Consider the following 20,393-nt stretch of genomic DNA (forward strand, 5'->3'; position numbering starts at 1 on the left):
TTATCTAACAAAGCTTAAGCAGTTTTGCAAAGAAGAATGGAGAAATTGGCATTGCCCAGATGTGCAAAGCTGATAGCAAGAGAGACCTGTGTACACTGACTCAAGGCTGGAGCTGAGGTGCATCTACTAATAACTAACTTGAAGGGGGTAAATGATAATTTTGTATTTTATATTCGCAATTAATTTAGAACACGTTGCAGATATCTTTCTTTACATTAAAGTCTCTGTGTTGATTGGTGTCAAAAGAGTCAAATTAAAATCCATTGTGATTGAGCATTTGAGAATCACCTTCTTGGCTCATCTGAGATTTTAGCACCACTCCGGGACACGAGAGGGCGCTATTGCTAGCAATGTCATCTCCCTTACCCTCTAAAGTCCCGAGGAAATACCCAGTGAGGGCAACTGCCCCTCCCATAGACATAGAATTACTAGACGCCTCATGACCAGCAGCATCGTACGTCAACGTCGCCGCCATATTGCGAGTGGCACTGCTGTGGAGTGAAGTAATGGATAAAGATGCCTCACGCCTGTTCTGCTTGGGATTGTACAAACCGCTGTACGCTACAAATCAGATCACAGGGATTACATTTCATAGGTAAAGCTGAACAATTGTTTTGGTTATATTTGGCCATTAGAAAATCCAGTTTTATAATCTTAACTTTAGCTACGCCAGGCTAAGCTAGCAAAGCTATGCATTTATTGTGCTCAAGTGAGCCTCCAAACAACGTTTTGGCTAAACGTATTTAGTCACTAACTATGTAGATTGTTGTTAGCTGTTAACATTTCTCAAACTTTGAAAGTTTCCCAAAGAAATCCACCTCAGGAAGCAGTGAGGTAGCCCTTAGACGGGATTTTGAGAAAGCTGTCCTGTGATGTGTGCCCTGCTAGTTTGGTAACAGATGCTGTAATGGCATCATATGATCAAAGCTACCACTTGTCCACATTAAAAAAACAAAGGAGGTTTGATGATTCCTTCTGAGGGTCCAGTCAAGGTGATCAAAGTAGCTGAGCGTGTTATCCGACAGTCGACATTAGGGCAAGCTGTCAGTGTATCTTTGATCAATCAGTTTGTTTTGGGCTGAGATTGGTTCAGATGATGTGTTTTTTCTCAAGGAGCACATCAAGGAAACACAGTTTGAAATTGACAACCATCATTTTATGCTCATGTCTTTAGTTGTGTCTGTCTTCCACAAATTAAAAGCTGCACCATATTGCCAGACTGAATACTCTCAAATTACAGAGAGGCAACACACGGAAAAAGCTATGGCAGACAGTTCTGTTTCACAGATTTTAGATCCTATCCTGTATACAGTGGAACCTCGGTTCAAGAACGTCTCAGTACACGTACAAATCAGTTTACGACCAAAAAGTTTGCCAAACTTTTGCCTCTGTTCACGACCACACACTCGGTATACGAACAAGCCAGTTTCCCTTTCGGTTTGTACATGTTCAGTCTCTCCCTGTGCATTTCCTGTGCAGAGAGCAAGAGAGCGCGACACACACACACACACACAGGCAGCGTGAGAGAGAGACAGACGCGCACACACACAGGCAGCGCGAGAGAGCAGGCTGGACTCATAAGGTAGGAAGGCAGTTAAAGAATGCACTGGGCTTGATTTTGTTTTCACTTCTGTTTACAGCGATCGGTTCGTAGCGTGCATTGTTGCAATGTTACTTTTCTTGGTGATTTATTAAATTACGGATTTTTCAAATGTTCATTTTTTTCCCTGTGCTTAAAACTCATTAAAAAAAAAAAGTGTTTTTAGCCAGCGGTTGGTAGCGCTATAGCGCGAACTATTGCAGTATTAGTTTTCTCTGCTGTTCAAGGTTTTCTCAGTGTTATTCAATGTTTTTACATTTAGTTTACCATTACGCTGTGCATTCTATGGTTTAATTAACTATATTTGTGCTTAAAAACTTAAAAAAAATATGTATTTACATACAGTTCGTATGGTCTGGAATGGATTAATTGTATTTACATACAATCCTATAGGGGAAATTGCTTCGGTTCACGACCAAATTGGTTTACGACCAGAGTTTTGGAACGAATTATGGTCATGAACCGAGGTTCCACTGTATATTTAAGTAACCACATTGTGTGTGTGCGTGTGTGTGTGTGTGTGTGTGTGAGAGAGATTGAGAGAGGAATGAGTGAAATGTTTTCAGAAATTATTAAGCCAATTTGTATACAATAAAATTGTTTATTTTTGTCATTGAGTGTACTATTTCACTGTTAAAAGAAAGACACACGAAGATAACTGGCAGTAATAGTGCAAAATTCACAATTGGTATGCCAGTTTGAAAAGATATGTTTTGAGGGTAGTTTCAAAATGTGTTATTGAATCGAACTGATGTACAGTATATGAGAGGGAAGAGAATTCCAGAGTTGAGGAGCACTATGAGAGACGCTTGAGCTCCCATAGAACCGAGTTTGATGTGCGGTACAGAAAGTAGAGCTGCAGATGAGGATCTGAGTGAGCGAGAGGACTGTAAGTCTGTAGGAGATCAGTGAGGTAGGGGGGAGCTTTAAATGTTAAGAGCAGGATTGTGTATTGTATTCAATAGTGAACAGGGAGCCAGTGAAGTAGAGAGAGAATAGGTGTAATTAGGGGTGGGCAGTATGACCAAAATTCTATATCACGGTATTTTTCTAAATTATCCCGGTTTCATGGTATTCGACGGTATTTTTTTCCCCATGCATGAGTGGATGTTAACCACATTTTCCACTGCAATTACTGGCTAAGAATAACCTATTCCACTGTCAAGAGTATTGTACATTGTACAAAAAAACATTTTAATGTGCACACAAGTACTAATACAGGTTTGCATTGCCCCATAAAGTGATAGTTTTCAAGGGGGTGGCACTAATGGAGAAGGTATCACATTGTATAACAGATGCAGTCAAAATATAGAACCTTTTTTATTGAACAAATTTTGCAAAAACTTTAACTATAATTTTGACAACCTATTTTCAACCATACAAAGAGGCATTTAGACTTAGTAAAATATCCAGAAGTGCTTGTCAAAAGTTGTATTGCACTGAATATGTCTTAGAAAAGGAATAAATAGTAAATATTTTTTGTAAACCAACTACACTTTCTGTTAATGTTAACAATCTCTGTCCACTGACACGTTAAAGTGACTTTTTAAACAAATTTATCATCATTAAACTGCATAATATTTAAACTAATAAATAATAACAATAAAATAAATAATAGTATTATTACTGATAGTTGCACTATTACTTCAAGACTTTAAGCCCAGGTGCATTACACAGTATTCACCAAATTAAAATAAAATAAAACAAGTGCAACTTTGTGATGACATCTTTACCAACTGAACCATCATTTAGGCAAACTGCATTAATATGGACCTTGCTTCAAGCTAAGCTATTTGCATAAATAATAAACCTGCAACTTGCATTTATAATGCTATTTGTGGTATAGCCCTACGGAATTGTATTAGGGCCACGGTGAAGAAAAAAAAATACGGACACAGGGAAGAAAAAAACAATCTATATGTCGAGAATAAAGTCAACATTTCCACTTTATTCTCGCTGTTTATGTCGAGATTAAAGTCGACATTTCCACTTTATTCTCGCCGTTTATGTTGAGATTAAAGTCGACATTTCCACTTTATTCTCATAGTTTACTTCATAATTAAAGTAGAATGTCGTAAACTAAACTTCTTCCTAAAATCAATGTTTAATTTACTAGATTTTGTCAAACCCCATCATAAATTAATGCAGCACATTAAATGCTTTGTGTTGCGTTCCCCGACCCAGTGGTTAATCACTACGCTTCTTAAACTGACTTCCTCCGCACTAAGAGGAGACAGCGATCACCATACAGAATCCATTCACTTCATGATATTCCTGCTTTCTGAAAATTTAGAATGCTGAGATAAATACTTGATATCATTTTCATGATGAAATCCATTAAACGGGTATTAAACATGCACGGTAGTGAGGCGGTAGTGCTGCTCCCTTGGTGTATGTTCAGTGTAGAGAACTTTATGGTAGGTGTGACGAGGCTCCAAAAAACTGGATGTATGAATGGGTATCGCAAAGGTTTAACTTAAATATCGTGTAAATGTTGGGTTTGTGATCTGGTGGTCGGAGACACGAACACAGAATTCAATAAATGTTCTTCTGAGTGGGCTTTCTTTATTGTACGCGTGCTGTCTCTATCTGACGTACCAAAACCCCAGTTCCTATCCTTCCTTTTTCTTTCTCCACATAACCAATCACCACACGATAAACGTCTTTGTGAAATTAAAACTAGTTATAAACTTAGCCCACGGAGTGTTCAGAACTTTAAAAATATCTTCGTTATACATGTTTAATTATGCCATCCATTCAGGGTTGTGCCCATTCCTGAACGAGTCACCAGTACATCGCAGGGTGAATACGAGCAAAACATAAACTAGCAGGGTCAATATAGCACAACAAAACCCCACATCCTACATGACTTTGAAAGGAAATTGAAGCACGCCGAGTAAACCCACCAGAAAAACATGCAAATGCAAGGCAGGGTACATCCAAGACACCCTTGCTGTGAGGCAGCAGTGCAACCTCCACGCCACTGTGCCCCCACATGATTAATGCATGCTTTAATGCATTTCACCATGAAAATGATATCAAGTATTTATCTTAGCATTCTAAATGTTCAGAGAGCAGGAATATCATGAAGTGAATGTATTCTGTGTGGCGATCGCTGCCGGCGCCTCCTCTTAGTGCAAGAGAAGGTCAGTTTAAGAAGCTCGGGGAATACTTAACACAAAGCATTTAATGTGTTATATAACTTATGACGGGGTTTGAGAAAATCTAGTAAATTAAATATGCATTTTATGATGAAGTTTAGTTTACGATGTTCCACTTTAATGACAAATTTCGAGAATAAAGTCAACATGTCGACTTTAATCTTGACATAAACGGCAAGAATAAAATAGAAATGTCGAGAATAAAGTCAACATGTCATCACACTATTATACAGTACCCAGGTAAATTACACTGTATTTAAAACAAGTACAACTTGGCTTACAGTATCCAGTAGTATAGAAACAGTATTTACACATTTGAACATAATGGTCCACATCCGACCTTTTAAAACCAAAGCATCTCCAGGAAACGGACGTGATTCCTTTTTTTCAGCAAAAGTTCTTCTATGTCATTATGTTCAACTTTATCGTCAGCTTCAGTTTCGGAATGTTCTCTGTCCATTTTCACCGCGCAATACCTACACTACCACTACCTATTTAGTGGAGTAGCAGTGAAAAAGAGCCCCTGTGCAACAAATCTGTGTTTAGCGGTGTAGCAGTGAAAAAGGTCCCCACTTGAACAGTTTTCCGCTGCGCCACGTTCCGATTGTCGTTTAGGCAATTTAAACCGATGTTGCGGTATAAGAAAAATCTATATCATAAAAAAAATAAAAAACGGTTTTCGGTATGAACCGGTATACCGCCCAGCACTAGGTGTAATATGTTCAGTGGATTTAGAACAGCAGGTTATTATCCTGGCAGCAGAATTTTGAAGAAGTTGTAAGCGATGGATAAGTTTTTGTGGGATGCCAGATAGAATAGCATTATAGTAATCTATTCGTGAGGTGACTAGGGCATTAACCAATACTTCAGTACTGTGTTGGGTAAGAACAGGACAAAGTCTAGAAATGTTTCGGAGATGGAAGAAGGCAGTCCGAGAAATGTTACTTATATGGAAGGGATTATTTAATAATAATAATAATATTATTTAATAATTGTCATTATTAGTGTATGAATGGATATAAAGAATTGCATTTAAACAATTCACCAAAGTCTGTTGTATGTAAACGACACTGTTTAAAATGTTATTGTTTTTTCATCAGAAAACCAGGTTTCCACGTTTACCTGTATTAGTTTAAATGGCACTTTTGCCACTTACAATATGGCGTACGCGCTGACGTATCATGACGACTGGGCAACACAGTGAATGCGGCGTCTATCTATATATGTCTATGGCCCCTCCACCTTCTGCTCAGAGCCCTATAAAGCCTGGACGCCCCAGAAGGAGGTGATTTTCTTTTGGACCAAGCAGGCTACCTGACGGAGCTCATCCGAATACAGACCCACTTAACACAGGTATTTAACCTTGCTTCGAGAGACTATTTTTGATTCTCTTTTTTTAAATAAAACCTTTGCTGTGGCAACGTGCACTTGTTTTGTTTAAGAACTGTTGTTAAATAAACTGGATGACCTGCTTGGCACCACAACATTTCTTTTTGAAGTTGACCGGTGACATAATAAAATATGAAAACTTCTAGAGAGAGTGAATATTTTTTATAGGTACTGTAGTTTATGAGGATTTCTCATAAATGAAAGCATTTGACTTTTTCCCCTGTGAAGAAGAGATAAAATAACAACAGTGTTAAGATACCACCCTGGTGACCCCATATAATTTAAATAAGGCAATAATGGGTTCCAGGCAGGAGGGGGGGGGGTTCTGGGAGGATGGGTAACGGAAGTGACGTCAGTGGTAGAACGGCCATTAATCTAACGTTTTGCAGAGGAAGAAAGAGACAAGGCATTAGAACACAGTGCCAACCCCTGGTTAGGCGAGTAATTACTATCACCTTAGTGCTTAAGCTGTATCCAAAGCACATACATGTGACACCCCCAATTTTATTATTAGTATATTTTATAGATGCTGCTCAGCAAATCAGGAAACACTACAGTTGTCTACAGTTATTTTTTATTTATTGAAGCACAGCCAGTTCTTAGAGTTGGAAACTGGGAGTGGACTGACATAATTACAGTTTTATGGGTGGCACATTTTATTTCTACATACTTGTTTATTTGCTTCCTGTCGCCCATACTTGTTCATCAAAGGTGCTATCATATTTTTTTTTTTTACAAGACTTTCTTCATGGTGTAGTCTGTATGGGTTTGTTATCTCAATTTGTGTTTATATGACTGAGTTTAAGACCACAAGGAAACACCACTTTGCAACAAACACAGCCTCATATGAATGTTAGTGTCCTGGGTGGCACATTGACGCACTGGTTAGTTCCTCTGCCTCATATCTTTGGGTGCCATATTTGACGCCAGGCACCACCACTGTCTGTGTGGATATGACTAATGGATAAAAGGCTGATGTATCATGCTGCTTAACTTCTTTTCCCACTCTGGCTTACGGAGAATGACAAAGCCAAGTTCACGTTTTATATGCTATATATAGTGAAGTTGTGTTTGTTATCTCAATAATAATATAAAAAAAGAGAAGTAAAATAAAGGAAGTTGCAGGCTAGAAATGTACTAATCAGATGAGTAAAGAAGAGCCATGTATAAAACTTGCAATACAATAAGAGGTGCTAAAGTGCAGCATTTAGCAGTTCTTACATTACTGTTTATCAGTGACAGAGTGAGGCTGTCCTAACAAATAATGATATAAGATATCTGAGGATATCAACACTGTTTCAACTCACTTGTCTGACCCTTGATGCTTTGGTACTGTCTGCCAGACTCAATAGGTGAAAAAATGATGCAGGCCTTAGTACAGTAGTGGTTGCAGTATATTTTTCACAGTAAATGTTCTGTCAATATCATGTGGCGGCAAGAGTGGGTATCAGCTGTAGCAGGAATGGCACACACTCCCTAAGTCATTCCAATGCTGCCAGCTAACAGAGCAGCTTGCCTTTATATGGCTCAACATAAGAAATTTTACAAACGAGGGGAGGACATTCTACTTCTGCATACCGCACAATGCAGCAGCCTTTATAGAAGTTTTCTTTCTTGCTTTCTCGCTCTCTTTTTTTTTTTTTTAAGAATTATTCATGTTTTTAATGTAATTAATTAATGTCATTAATTAGTAATGTTAAGATTTGGCCTCTGGCTTGTTACCATATGTTTTTGAATGAATTTTTAAACCAATGTGAACAGATCAAACTAAAAGAAGTCAGAGTTCAGGGTGTGGTTTGTAGATGGGTTCAGAGTTGGCTCAGACATAGGAAGCAGATGGTTAATGTGCAAGGAACCTTATCAGAATTGGCTGACGTTAAGAGTAGAGTCCAGCAGGGGTCAGGGTTAGGGCTGCTGCTATTTTTAATATATACAAATGATTTGGATAGGAGTGCTGTATAAGTAACAAGCTGGTTAAGTTTGCAGATGATACCAAGATAGGTGGATTGGAAGATAATCTGGAATCTGTTGAAGAATTACAGAAGGACTTGGACAGCATACAGGCTTGGGAAGACTTATGGTAGATGTAATACTTTGCCTTTACTTGGATTAAATTTCATGTGGGAAGTAAAATATTAAGTATGAATGCACAATGGGAGGTCTGAAAATCGAATTTAGGAGTCATAGTGAACTTCACACTATCAACTGCCAGACAGTATTCAGAAGACATTAAGATGGCTAACAGAATATTAGCTTATATAGCACCTTGACGTGTAGAGTACAACTTCAAGGATGTTAGTACTGGTTAGACCTCATCTGGACTACTGTGTGCAATTTTGGCCCTCCAGGTTACAAAAAGACATAGCAGCAATAGAAAAAGTCCAGAGAAGAGCGACTAGGCTGATTCCAGAACTGCGGGGAATGAGTTGTGAGGAAAGATTAAAAGAGCTGAGCCTTTTCTGTTTAAGCAAAATAAGATTAAGAGGAGATATGACTGAATTGTTAAAAGTTTTGAAGGGAATTAGTCCAGTGGATTAAAAGTGTGACTTTAAAATGAGTTCATCAAGAACACAGAGACACAGTTGGAAACTTCTTAAGGGCAAATAATCACAAAGATAAAAGTAACAAACTCATCTGGAAATAGAAGAGGTGAAGACCTGGAATGAGGATAAAAGTAAGGTGGAAAGTATTCAGACCTGGTCTGACTTTATGTAATGAGAAATGGTCTATTGCTTCCATGTAAGTTGTTTGAACTGTTACATCTCAAAGCGACTTATGGAAAGTTCAGGTACTGTCACATTTAGGGTAATACAGAGAACCGGCTTATACCTCTTATTTCAGATGCTATTTTAATGCTGGATGGGTTTCATCAGACTGAGTGGAAAAAGCAGGAGGGGGACTGGAGATTTTTGTGAATGTGCAATGGGGACAAAGGGAACACAATAAAATTAAAATGTGTGATGAATCATTGAAATGCGGACTGAATTTGCCCAAGAAAGTAAGTTATATCATTCTGGATGGGTCAGAAACAGAAATGCTTCACTCTGTTACGGATACCTTAATGATTAATAATTCTGAATGCTGTTGACTTCAAACAAGCAATCAAGTATTTGTCAGTCATAAGCTTGACTTGCTCTATCCAAATATTAATGACTGTAAATATAAACCTGTGGCACGATCAGAGAAGGTCTGACCTCATCTTACTGCCACCTACATGCCTGTTATATGATTCTGTTATACCAAGCCAAAAGTTTCTGTGTGTGTTTGGTGGGAAATTGTTTTTATTATAGAGTATGTACGTATTTATTTGTTTATTTTGGAGCTTTTGTAAAATTTTTATTTCCTTTTGGGGACAGACAAAGTATAATCTATCTATCACTCAGTTCATCAAGCCTGTTTGTTTAGCCAGTGGCTTAGCTGTATGGTTTCTGCTTCAACTCCATCTCTCGGCAATTTATTCCAGATTTCAACAACTCTTTTCGAAAGAAGTGCTTCCTGGTTTCAGTCCTAAATGCACTTCCCCTTAATTTCCAATGGTGTCCTCAAGTACATGAGGTGCCATTCAATCCAAAGAATCTGGCTGGGTCTACTTTATCAATACCATTGAGAATTTTGAACACCTAGATTAGGTCTTCACACAGCCTCCACTGCTTGGACTAAACAGGTGTAATTCTCTGACTCTGTCCCAGTATGTCATGTACTTAAGTACTGGGACACACCTGGTTGCTTTCATCAGCACAAGGAAATGAGGTGGAAGATACCCAAACAACAGCAACACTTAGTCTTTGGCTTTACAATTTTCATACATTATTTCATTTAAAATCTGAGCTAATGGTGCAGGAAGTTTTCAAGTTTTAAAATGCTCTTGATCTATTTATTCTCATTATGGGTTTCCTCCTGGCTAGTGAAGGACAGCAGTATTCAAAGTGACTGATTAAATCTGAACACGAAGGTTTAAATGGAAATTGTAATGTCTCCTTTTTATTTAGTTTTTGTTATACGCTGATCAGCCACACCATTAAACCCATGGACAAGTGAAGTGAATAATGTAGATTATCTAGTTGCAGTGGCACCTGTCCAGGGTTCAGATATATCAGACAGCAAGTGAACAGTCAATTCTTGAAGGTGATGTGTTGGAAGCAGGAAAAATGGGCAAGCAAAAGGATCTGAGTGGTCCAAGGAAGCACAACCCGTGAACCGGCACCCAAGTTTCACTGACACACACTGCAACTGAAGGCTGGCTCTTCTTGTCCGATCCCACAGTAGAGCTACTGCAGCACAAATTGCTGAAAATCTTATGGCCAGCCATGACTGAAAGGTTTTTAGAACACACAGTTCATCACAGGTTGCTGAAAGCACGTATAATGGGCATGTGAGCGTCAGATTTGGACCATAGAGCAAAGGAAGACGTTGGCCTGGTCTGATGAATCATGCATTCTTTTAGATCACGTTGACGGCTGGGTGGATGTGTGCCGTTTATTTTGGGAAGAGAATTGCAACTGGATGCACTATGGGAATAAGACAAGCAGGCAGAGGCAGAGTGATGGTCTAGGCAAAGTTCTTCTGGGAAACTTTGGGTGCCTTGCATTCATGTGAATGTTACTTTGACACCTTCCACAGCAGGATAATGTGCCATGCTACACTGCAAAAATGGTTCAGGAATGGTTTGAGTAACATCACAAAGAATTCAAGGTTTTAATCAAAACGAAAGCATCTGAGTGACTTTGACGAAGGACAGATTGTGATGTTTAGACAACTGTGTCAGAGCATCTCCAAGACAGCAGGTCCTGTGGGCTGCTACTGTAGAACAAACTGCTGAAAAATGTAATGGTGACCATGACAGAAATTAGTCAATACACACAGTGCATTATAGCCTGCTGCTTATGGGGCTGCAGAGCTACAGACTGGTCGTCCACCGCCAAAAGTGGCAACAATGGGCATTTGGTCAATGGAAGAAGATGGCTTGGTCTGATGAATCACATTTTCTTTTAAATCAAGTGAACAGCTGGGTGTGTGTGCATCATTTACCTGGGGAACAGATGGCTGCATGATGCACTATGGGAATCATAAGGCAAGCCAGAGGAGACTGTGTGATGCTCAGGGCAATGCTCTGCTGGGAAACCTTGGGTCCTGGTATTCATGTGCATGTTACTTTAACATATACCACCTACCTAAAGATGGTTGCACACCAGTTACAAGCCTTCATGGCAATGGTACTCCCTGATGACAGTGGCCTCTTTCAGATAATCCACCCTGCCACACTGCAAAAAATTGTTCAGGAATTGTTTGAGGAACATGCCATAGAGTTCATGGTGTTGACTTGGCCTCCAAACTCCCCAGATCTCATTTCAATCTAGCATCTGTGGGAAGTGCTGGAAAAACAGGTCTGATCCATGCAGACCCCAGCTCGCAATTTAAAGGACTTAAAAGATTTGCTGCTATCGACTTGGTACCAGATAGCACAGTACACCTTCAGAGGTCTTGTGGAGTCCATGCCTCAATAGGTCAAAGTTGTTTGGGCGGCATGAGAAGGACCTACACAATATGAGGCAGGTGGTTTTAATGTTGTGGCTGATTTGTGTATATTTTATGTAGTGTCATGTACTAAAGACATCATCCTGTACTGACTGGAAAAAAAGCAAACTGTTGATAAAAACTTACAGAGTGAGGATCGGGACAAAGAACAGAATTAGGTCAGATCAGGTTGGGGAGCATGCACAGGTACAGCACGTTGCCGCACCCACCATATGATAAAACATCTCGGGATCCTAACTGGGAAACCCCAGGAAGACATGTGGTCCAGTCGCACCCTCCAGAAATGACGCTCTATCTGTCGCAGCCAGGTGTTACATGGGCGCCCCCTTGGCCTCAGGTTTTCAACAATGAGGATCTCATGAGCCGGATCACCCTCGAGGAATCACTCCACATGGCCGTAGTACCGTAACTGACGCTCCCTCACAAGGCAGGTAATGTGCCTCATTTGGGACTCTATGAGCAACTGCTGATTCAACACAAAGTCAAACCAGTGGTACCCAAGGATTCTCCAAAGAGACACAGTACCAAATAATAATAATAATATTAATTCAGGAGTCCAGTCTTTGTCTCAGGTCACTGGATAGCGTCCATGTCTTGCAACTGTATATTAAGAGAGGAAGCACCAGGACTCTAAAGACTTAGACCTTCATCCTTTTGCATAGATATCTGGAGTGCCACACACCCCTTTCCAGCGACCTCATGACACCCCATGCTCTCCCAATCCATCTAATGACTTCATAGAAAGAGTCACCAGAGACATGAATGTCACTGCCATGGTAAGTAAACCTCTTGACAAGGTCGACACTCTCTCCGTAGACAGATACACTGCTGATGGCTGTACCCAAGAGGTCATTAAAGGCCTGATCTTTGGTTTTTATCCAGGACACTTGCAAGCCCAGACACTCAGGCTCCTCACTCAGTTTCTCAAAAGCCCAAATCAGAGCCTCCATTGACTCCATGAAGATCACAGCATCGTGGGCTAAGTTAAGATCAGTGAATCTCTCTTCACCTATAGATGCCCCACAGCCACTGGACCACATGACTTTGCCCAACATCCAGTTTATGCAAGCATTGAACAGAGTAGGAGCAAAAACACACCCGTGACGAATCACAGAATCAACTGGGAAAATTGCAGAGGTTCTGCCTCCACTCTGCACAGCACTCACAGTAGCAGTGTACAGGCCGGCCATGATATCAAGCAATATTGAGGGGATCCCACTAAGTCTCAGGATGTCTCACTGGGCAGCTCGATCAACACTTTACGGAAATGGACGAAGACTGCAAAGAAACTCTGCCAATATTCATATTTGTGTTCCATGAGGGTATCCGTCAATAAGGGCGCGCACAAAAAGGCGACCTTCAAAAGGGCGACCTCAATTGGGCGCGGCGAATAAAAGCGCACATAAATAAAAGCGATCTTCAAAAGGGCGACCTCAATTGAGCGCCGAATAAAGGCGCGCGTAAATAAAGGCGAGCTTCAAAAGGGCGACCTCAATTGAGCGCCGAATAACTGCGCGCATAAATAAAGGAGTGCTTCAAAAGGGTGACGTCAATTGGGCGCAGCGAATAAAGGCAAACGCAACAAAATTATTACAGAAAATTTATTAGATAAAGGCAATGATTGAACGTATAAAAAGGTGAAAGCAAGAATATTAAAACATCCAATTAATTAATGCATGAACTTCTAACGAACTACTTCTAACGAACTATTTCTAAAGCTCTCCATATTTCGTTGTTTTCAAAATTACAGAAAATTAGATTAAGGCAATGACTGAATGTATAAAAAGGTGAAAGCAAGTTACACTTGAAGCTGTAGATTATGTGCAATGCTCCTTTATTTACGTGCGCATTTATTCGGCGCTCAATTGAGGTCGCCCTTTTGAAGCTCGCCTATATTTATGGGCGCCTTTATTCGGCACTCAATTGAGGTCGCCCTTTTGAAGGTCGCCTTTATTTACGTGCGCCTTTATTCTCCGCGCCCAATTGAGGTCGCCCTTTTGAAGGTCGCCTTTTTGTGCGCGCCCTTATTGAATAGAACCTTCCATGAGATCCCTCAGTGCCAGGATGCAGTCGATGGTAGACTTCCTAGGTGTAAAACCAGACTGCTCCAGTCGCTGGTAGGTGAGCAAGTGATCACGGATCCTATTGAGGACGACCCTAGCAAGGACCTTACCCGGAACAGAGAGCAGTGTTATCCCCCTGTAGTTGCCGCAATCCAGGCAATCACCCTTGCCTTTCCAGATAGGGACGACAAGTCCCATTTTCCAGTCAGTTGGGATAACGTCACTCTCCCAAATGGAAGCAAAGATTGCTTGCAATGCCAGGAGGACAGCCTTACCACCAGCCTGGAGAAGTTCACTCCGGATACCACAGATCCCTGTGGATGACACTGCAGCTGTGTCTCTCTGGGCTGGCTACTTTGAGCACAGAATCAAGGGCAGAAAACAAAACAAAAGAGACATTAGAGCCAGCTCACACACCATAAAGTTAAAAAGCAGATCTTGTTTCCAGAACTAGTAACCAAATATCCAAAGAATCTCACATTGCTAAGTGTTATCCAATCTTGGACACAAAACAGCCACTGAGACAATCTTTCAGCCATTCACCAACTGATTTTGGGGCCACACTCCTAACAACCAGGACCTGTATCATGACGACTGAATCCACAAAATGGCTAAATGAAGGCTCTATTTAAGAAAATGATCACAGAACTGAAATCTTTTTTTAAAACCCAGAAACAACACCTAGATGACTTTATAGCTCAAGAAATGCCTGGAAACAATTCATAAGAAACAGCATTCATAACATATCCACAGTGCAGCTGTTTAGTTTCACTGGTAAGACACTGCATGTTGGTGGAGTGTGGCCTTGCTTGCTTGCCCTATGCCATGTGGTGGCTATCTTTATAAATTCAAACCACAAGTTTATAATTCATCTGATTGTCAAGAATAGAACGCCGGCTTCTCTGGCATTCTTATTTTTATTTTTAACAGTTTCGGGTTTTTTTTGGTTATCTGGCCTACAGACACTTCTGAGAAATTCATAAATATTTGTATTTTTGACATAGTTTCAACTGCTTCCATTAGAAATATTTATTAATTTCTTAAGCAGGAGAATAAAATGGAACTGTTCACTAAAGAATGAGCCCATTTAAAAATAAGAATGATGTCCTGATTGTGAAAAGGATGAGAATAAAAACCTGTAGTCGCAGGGTTCCCCAGAGCCGAATTTGGGAATTTCTGGGCTCAAAGAATACAATGCCAGCAGCCAAACACATCACACATAAATTTTGATTATTCTGTTATTGATGTGTTGCACATTGATTGAACATTGTAGTATCAGATTTCTTGGGTGTTGTATTATTGAAGTGTCCTCATATTAGTGGATTTATGGGATTGTAATGTTCCACCTTGTGTTGCCTTTGCCACCTAGTCCAGAGTTTACAGAAGCACCTTGTACTGGTGAGTGAGTAGTGTTGCTTGGTCTGTGGTGTAACCACCAAGGTGGGCTATTTTTGATTGGTTTCTGTGGGGGCTGGGGGTAAATGGGCTACAGTTGTTTTGGGATTCTGTTGAAAAAAAAACACAGTATTTGGAGCAATTTTACAAACCCCCTCCCTTGCTCCAGCAGCATGCTCTTCACCCATTTAGGACCCAGCATCCCACCCCCACACTCTGATGATATATACTAATAATTTTTCACTCAAACCTCCAAGGGGGATGACAATCCCCAGGTGTTTGATGGTATATCCTGTACCTATAATATTGTACTCAAACATTCGAGGGAGTGTCAAAAAACACCCCCGGCTCTTCTTTGTGAATGATTTTTTTTTGTATAAGTCAAATATTGGGCTGTTCTGTTTTTTTGCGCCACTGTGTAGGTTTTGAGCTGTCTTTGGTTTGGAATTTTTTGCAAGAACAGGCAACCCTGCAGGTAAGTGAGTTTACTTTGGCTCCTGAGTGGTGATAGTGACTTCTTGCTGCTATAAAAGAAATTGTGACTTCCTTGTATTGTGACAAATCTATCAAAATAAAGCCATTCATTTATTTTTATACTTTCATCCTGGCTGGCATCTTTTTTAAACGAGTAGTGCACTGCACAAGGTTCTGTCTAGTTCCTTTTGTTCTCTCCGTTCAGATCAGAGGCAAAACAAAAATCTCATCAGTTTGGATGGCCAACACAGCATCAACTATAGAAAACTCAGGAGTGGGTAGGTGGCCAGTTGGCCGAGGCCTCCAGGACTGTGACTTGCTGTTTGACTTTCAATTTTACAATTTAAATCTCCACAGTTGTCAAGTGGCCATACATAGTTCAACAATTAATTAATGGACAGATATTGTTGGGTTCCATTTATGTTTAATCAGTTTCTACCTTGTTATTTGTGTGCTTTATATGTGTACCAGTTTTATATGTAGTAACTAGTATAATCTAGACTTGTATTTTAACTGAGAATCGTTCACGGCACTTTGTGCCCGCACTCCATGAAGAGCTCTATATAAAAACAGGTGAGCTGTAAACATACCATGCCAGGCTTGGAAGCATAGATGTGGTGTTTACATGAATAAATTAACTGAATATCTTAAGTTACAGATTATTGCCAAAGCTCCACAGGAATAATAATTGCCGATTGTTGCCCAGAAGTTATGAGTAAATATAATGGATGGTAGAATGTATCATACATTACAAGATTAATACATACATTTACAAAGTAAACTTAGTTAATACATAAAAGTCAACCATTAATCATTTATCTGAATTGAAAAAAATATTAATACTTGACTGGCTGACTGATTATTGATTTGGTAACACAAGATTAATGCAGCCCTGCATTGTTAATGGCAATGAATGTGGTCTGTTTCCATTAAATGGGTCATAGTGGGCAAGAGAGTTTGGGCTAAATACCAGCATACTGCATGGTATTGGACTTTTATAAGATTACCTTTTGCCCACTGCAACATTTTAACCTTGTGAGGCTTGTACAATCAAACCAGTCTTATGCAGCAAGAAGACCGAACAGGTCCAATTTATTGATGGCAATTACTGTAAAATACCAAAAACGACCTACCAAAGCTGAAGAAAGAGGTGGAATTGCCAGGAGGAGGCTGCTCCATTGGATTTGCTGATGAAGAATTATTTGGCTTTTCTGTGAAATCACAAATCAAAATGTATGATAGATAGATAGATAGATAGATAGATAGATAGATAGATAGATAGATAGATAGATAGATAGATAGATAGATAGATAGATAGATAGATAGATAGATAGAGTGAAAGGCACTATATAATAGATAGATAGATAGATAGATAGATAGATAGATAGATAGATAGATAGATAGATAGATAGATAGATAGATAGATAGATAGGAGTGAAAGGCACTATATGATAGATAGATAGATAGATAGATAGATAGATAGATAGATAGATAGATAGATAGATAGATAGATAGATAGATAGATAGATAGATAGATAGATATGTCCCCAGGTGAAATTTGTCTTTTTACTGAAGTTCTTTTAATAAACAGATACATAAATAGACAGGTAAATAAATATATATATGCACAGCACTATGGTCTGAAAACACACCACAATGATTTAAAAGGAAGAAAGAGAAAGAAAAGAAAAATTATGACTTTGCAGTCATAGTCACAATGAGACACTGCACATTAATGTTTCATTGTGGCAAGAAGTGGTGAACATAAATCAGGTTTGCACCAAAGATGAATTTAGACAGACTTACTTTTTCTTGCTGGTTTAAAAAACTTTATACTCTGCAGAAAGAAAAGACATATTCACTGATTAGTAAATTCTACTCATTTCTCCCATGTAGCAATACGCTTTGGTCATATGTCCTCAGTTTTTCTCAGCTTGTCACTGTCAGATGTAATCTTTAGTTACAAGCTACTTCAGTCTGGGACCACCTTCCCAGGTCGGGTTCCCTGACATTTAATGTTGGGCATACATTTTGCGATCTTCAGAAATCGTGATCAAGCATCTACTCAAACTTCATGATAGATTTGCTAATTGTGTATTCGTTCAGACTGTAAGGTCCAATTGACATGTCAAAATGTGACTAACTCTGACCTAAATGTCAGACAATTTTACCCATTCAAAAAAATATGATGGCCACAGTTTCTAAAAAAAGTTGACAAAGAAAAGAGCTGTTTTATTGACTGTTCCTGTACTGTGCTCTTAAAGTACAAAGAAAAGAAGAAGGCAAAACTGGACACAGGGATGGTTGAGGTGTGGACAATATGATCCATCTATTTTACAGAGATAATTTATGGTACGGATGTGACAGTGCGCGCCCTTTTCCTGTGCCGGCCCATACTTATACAGCTATAAGTACGCAAAGTTATAAGCGCAACTTCTCAATCACACACCACAGGAAGCTGATGAAGCAATTGAGAATGATAGCACCTTCATGTGCAGGCGCGTCTCACCCCAATTGTTCATCAACTCCCTGACATAGCCAAATGGATTATTTATTAAAAACTGGTCATTTGTTCGGAGCCTCAGACCCGCTATAACACACTCCTCCCCCCTTAAGCCACTAGTTGCATGGAAACGCTCCAGGTTTCTACCAACCCAGTACAACTGGTGGCCCAGTTCCATGGCTTGGCCCTGACACTGCATTACAATAAAAGCACTAAAAATCCCACACTTAAATCAACCCAAGCCCCCTTGTTAAAACCAGGACATTGAAAGAATAAGAAGTTTAAAAAGGCAATAAAACAATCAATAAATAAATGACCATTAAAAAGTTCAGTCACTAAGATATCCTCCTCTGGCTTGGGTCCGTGGGTTCTTTCAAAAGTCTGGCACCTATCCCGCTTGCTGTTCTGTCTCTTTCTTCAGTCCCCATTGCCAGCTCATCCCACCGCTGCCACCATTTGTGACGATGCGGGTCCTGCTCCATGCTCCATCTTCCTGTGCTGGCCGCAATTATATGGCTCCATGGACACAACGTCTCAACTACGCACCACAGGAAGCCAATGAAGCAATTGAGAATGATAGTACCTTCACGTAAAGTCGCATCTAGCCTCAATTACCTCATCATCTCCCTGCGGTTGCGTGAGCATGCCCACAGAGACTGACACAGCCAAATGGATTACTTATTAAAAACTGGCCATTCGTTCATAGCCGCGGACCCACTATATTATAACGGACTCAACCTAATTTTCTGCTGTATGCTTTTATTCTCTCAGTAAAGGTTTCCTAAGATGCTTTTCTCATTGGATATCTAGTTGTATGTAGGTTGCTGTATGGTAGATGTTTGTAGTCAAATATGTGAAAATGAGCATGACAAGTGCAACAAGTGCAAGATATTTTGATCGATGCACAATGAAATTTGATGGCGACATCAGAAAATCAGCTTATAGTGCTGCTCACACTTCAAGACAACCAAGTGAAATTTCTGACATGGTAGAAATTCTTCCGATGGTACGACAGTCCAATGGTAAGATGCAGTCAGCTATTGCAACCCCTCTCTAAGGATCAAATCAAATCTAATGATTTCAGGACTGTGTGGACACAGAAATCCAATCTTTTCAAATCAGATCTGAGTCACTTTGATATGTGGTCCTAGATCGGGTATGTATCTGATTCGTAGCCGAGTGACATGAATTGGTAATGATTAGATCAGAGTTCTTAAGGTTTTTTTTCCCTATATGCATGGGCTGAGCACTGCCGTCATTAGCTAGTTACTGGTAGCCAGGGTTGCCAGCTGTGTGGTTTTCACACTAAATTGGGCTATTTTTAAAAGCATTCTGCAGGTAAAAATTTTGATTTGGGGTTATGTGGGTCTTGCTGCCCAAACACCAAAACTCCAAGGGGGAACCACACACAAGGACGCTGATACGGGCAAAATTTTAAATGGGACCCATTCTGGATGTCTAGAGCCCCCAAAAGGATCATTCCCTGAGCTGGTACAATACCATTAAGTGGGTTTTCAACTGTCATTGAGCTGGAAATATTTCCAGGACCAGGGAAAACTTCTGGTAGCACAGCAAATACTGATGGAGGAGAGCTACAGCTGTGACAACAGTCACAGTTCAACCATTGCTGGCTCTTTTCTCATACCCAGGTATCTCTTGGTGCAACAGTACCAGCTAAAGCAACACATCTGGATTTATTTCACCTTCTCAACCTAATCATGTGCAGATTACAAACTGCTTTCCGTCCTCCAGAACAAAATGCAATCGATATTCTAGCTACTAGCGAGTCCATTTCGGAGTACCACGAGTTGTCTTACAAATATGACTTTTTTTTTTTGTTGTTGGTGACACAGGTGACTTGTACACAGACGCATCAATGTGTGCATAAATGCTTTTTCGAAGGACAGATGCGTCCACATTACAGATTTACAGGTTACTTGTGATTATGAATGTGAACTGTTAAGATCTGAACAAAAAATCAGAATTGAGCAATAAGGCTTGTAATGTGACCGTAGCCAGACAGCCTTATCCCTCTTAGATGGAAGCACAATTTAGAAAGCAACAGCTTTCTAGTCCCATATAGTCTCAGCAGGTTAGATGACTGCGTGTGTCATTACCTTGTTCCTTGTTAAACATGACAGCATGGATTTGGAATTTGATTTTTCACTGGTTTGTGCAGTTGTCACAGGCTGTGCAGTGGCTTCACTTGTTCTCGTGGCAGGCGAGGCTTCTAAAAATGACAAATGAAGAGACAAGGACATACAACTTCATTA

General features: G+C 39.9%; 1 protein-coding gene across 2 annotated transcripts in view; it reads right to left on the reverse strand.

Moving 5' to 3' along the window:
• Nucleotides 1–20,393, reverse strand: part of LOC114647862 (tyrosine-protein phosphatase non-receptor type 22-like) — a 164,416-nt gene that overhangs the window by 16,125 nt on the left and 127,898 nt on the right. For both annotated transcript variants that reach the window (XM_028796531.2, XM_028796529.2), the window contains 3 exons: nucleotides 20,238–20,350; nucleotides 17,424–17,454; nucleotides 16,751–16,828 (listed from right to left, as the gene is read on the reverse strand). In XM_028796531.2, the coding sequence (XP_028652364.2) occupies nucleotides 16,751–16,828; nucleotides 17,424–17,454; nucleotides 20,238–20,350 (222 nt within the window). The remainder of the gene's footprint in view (nucleotides 1–16,750; nucleotides 16,829–17,423; nucleotides 17,455–20,237; nucleotides 20,351–20,393) is intronic.

This window comes from Erpetoichthys calabaricus, chromosome 3, assembly GCF_900747795.2.
Source record: "Erpetoichthys calabaricus chromosome 3, fErpCal1.3, whole genome shotgun sequence".
NCBI lineage: Eukaryota > Metazoa > Chordata > Cladistia > Polypteriformes > Polypteridae > Erpetoichthys > Erpetoichthys calabaricus.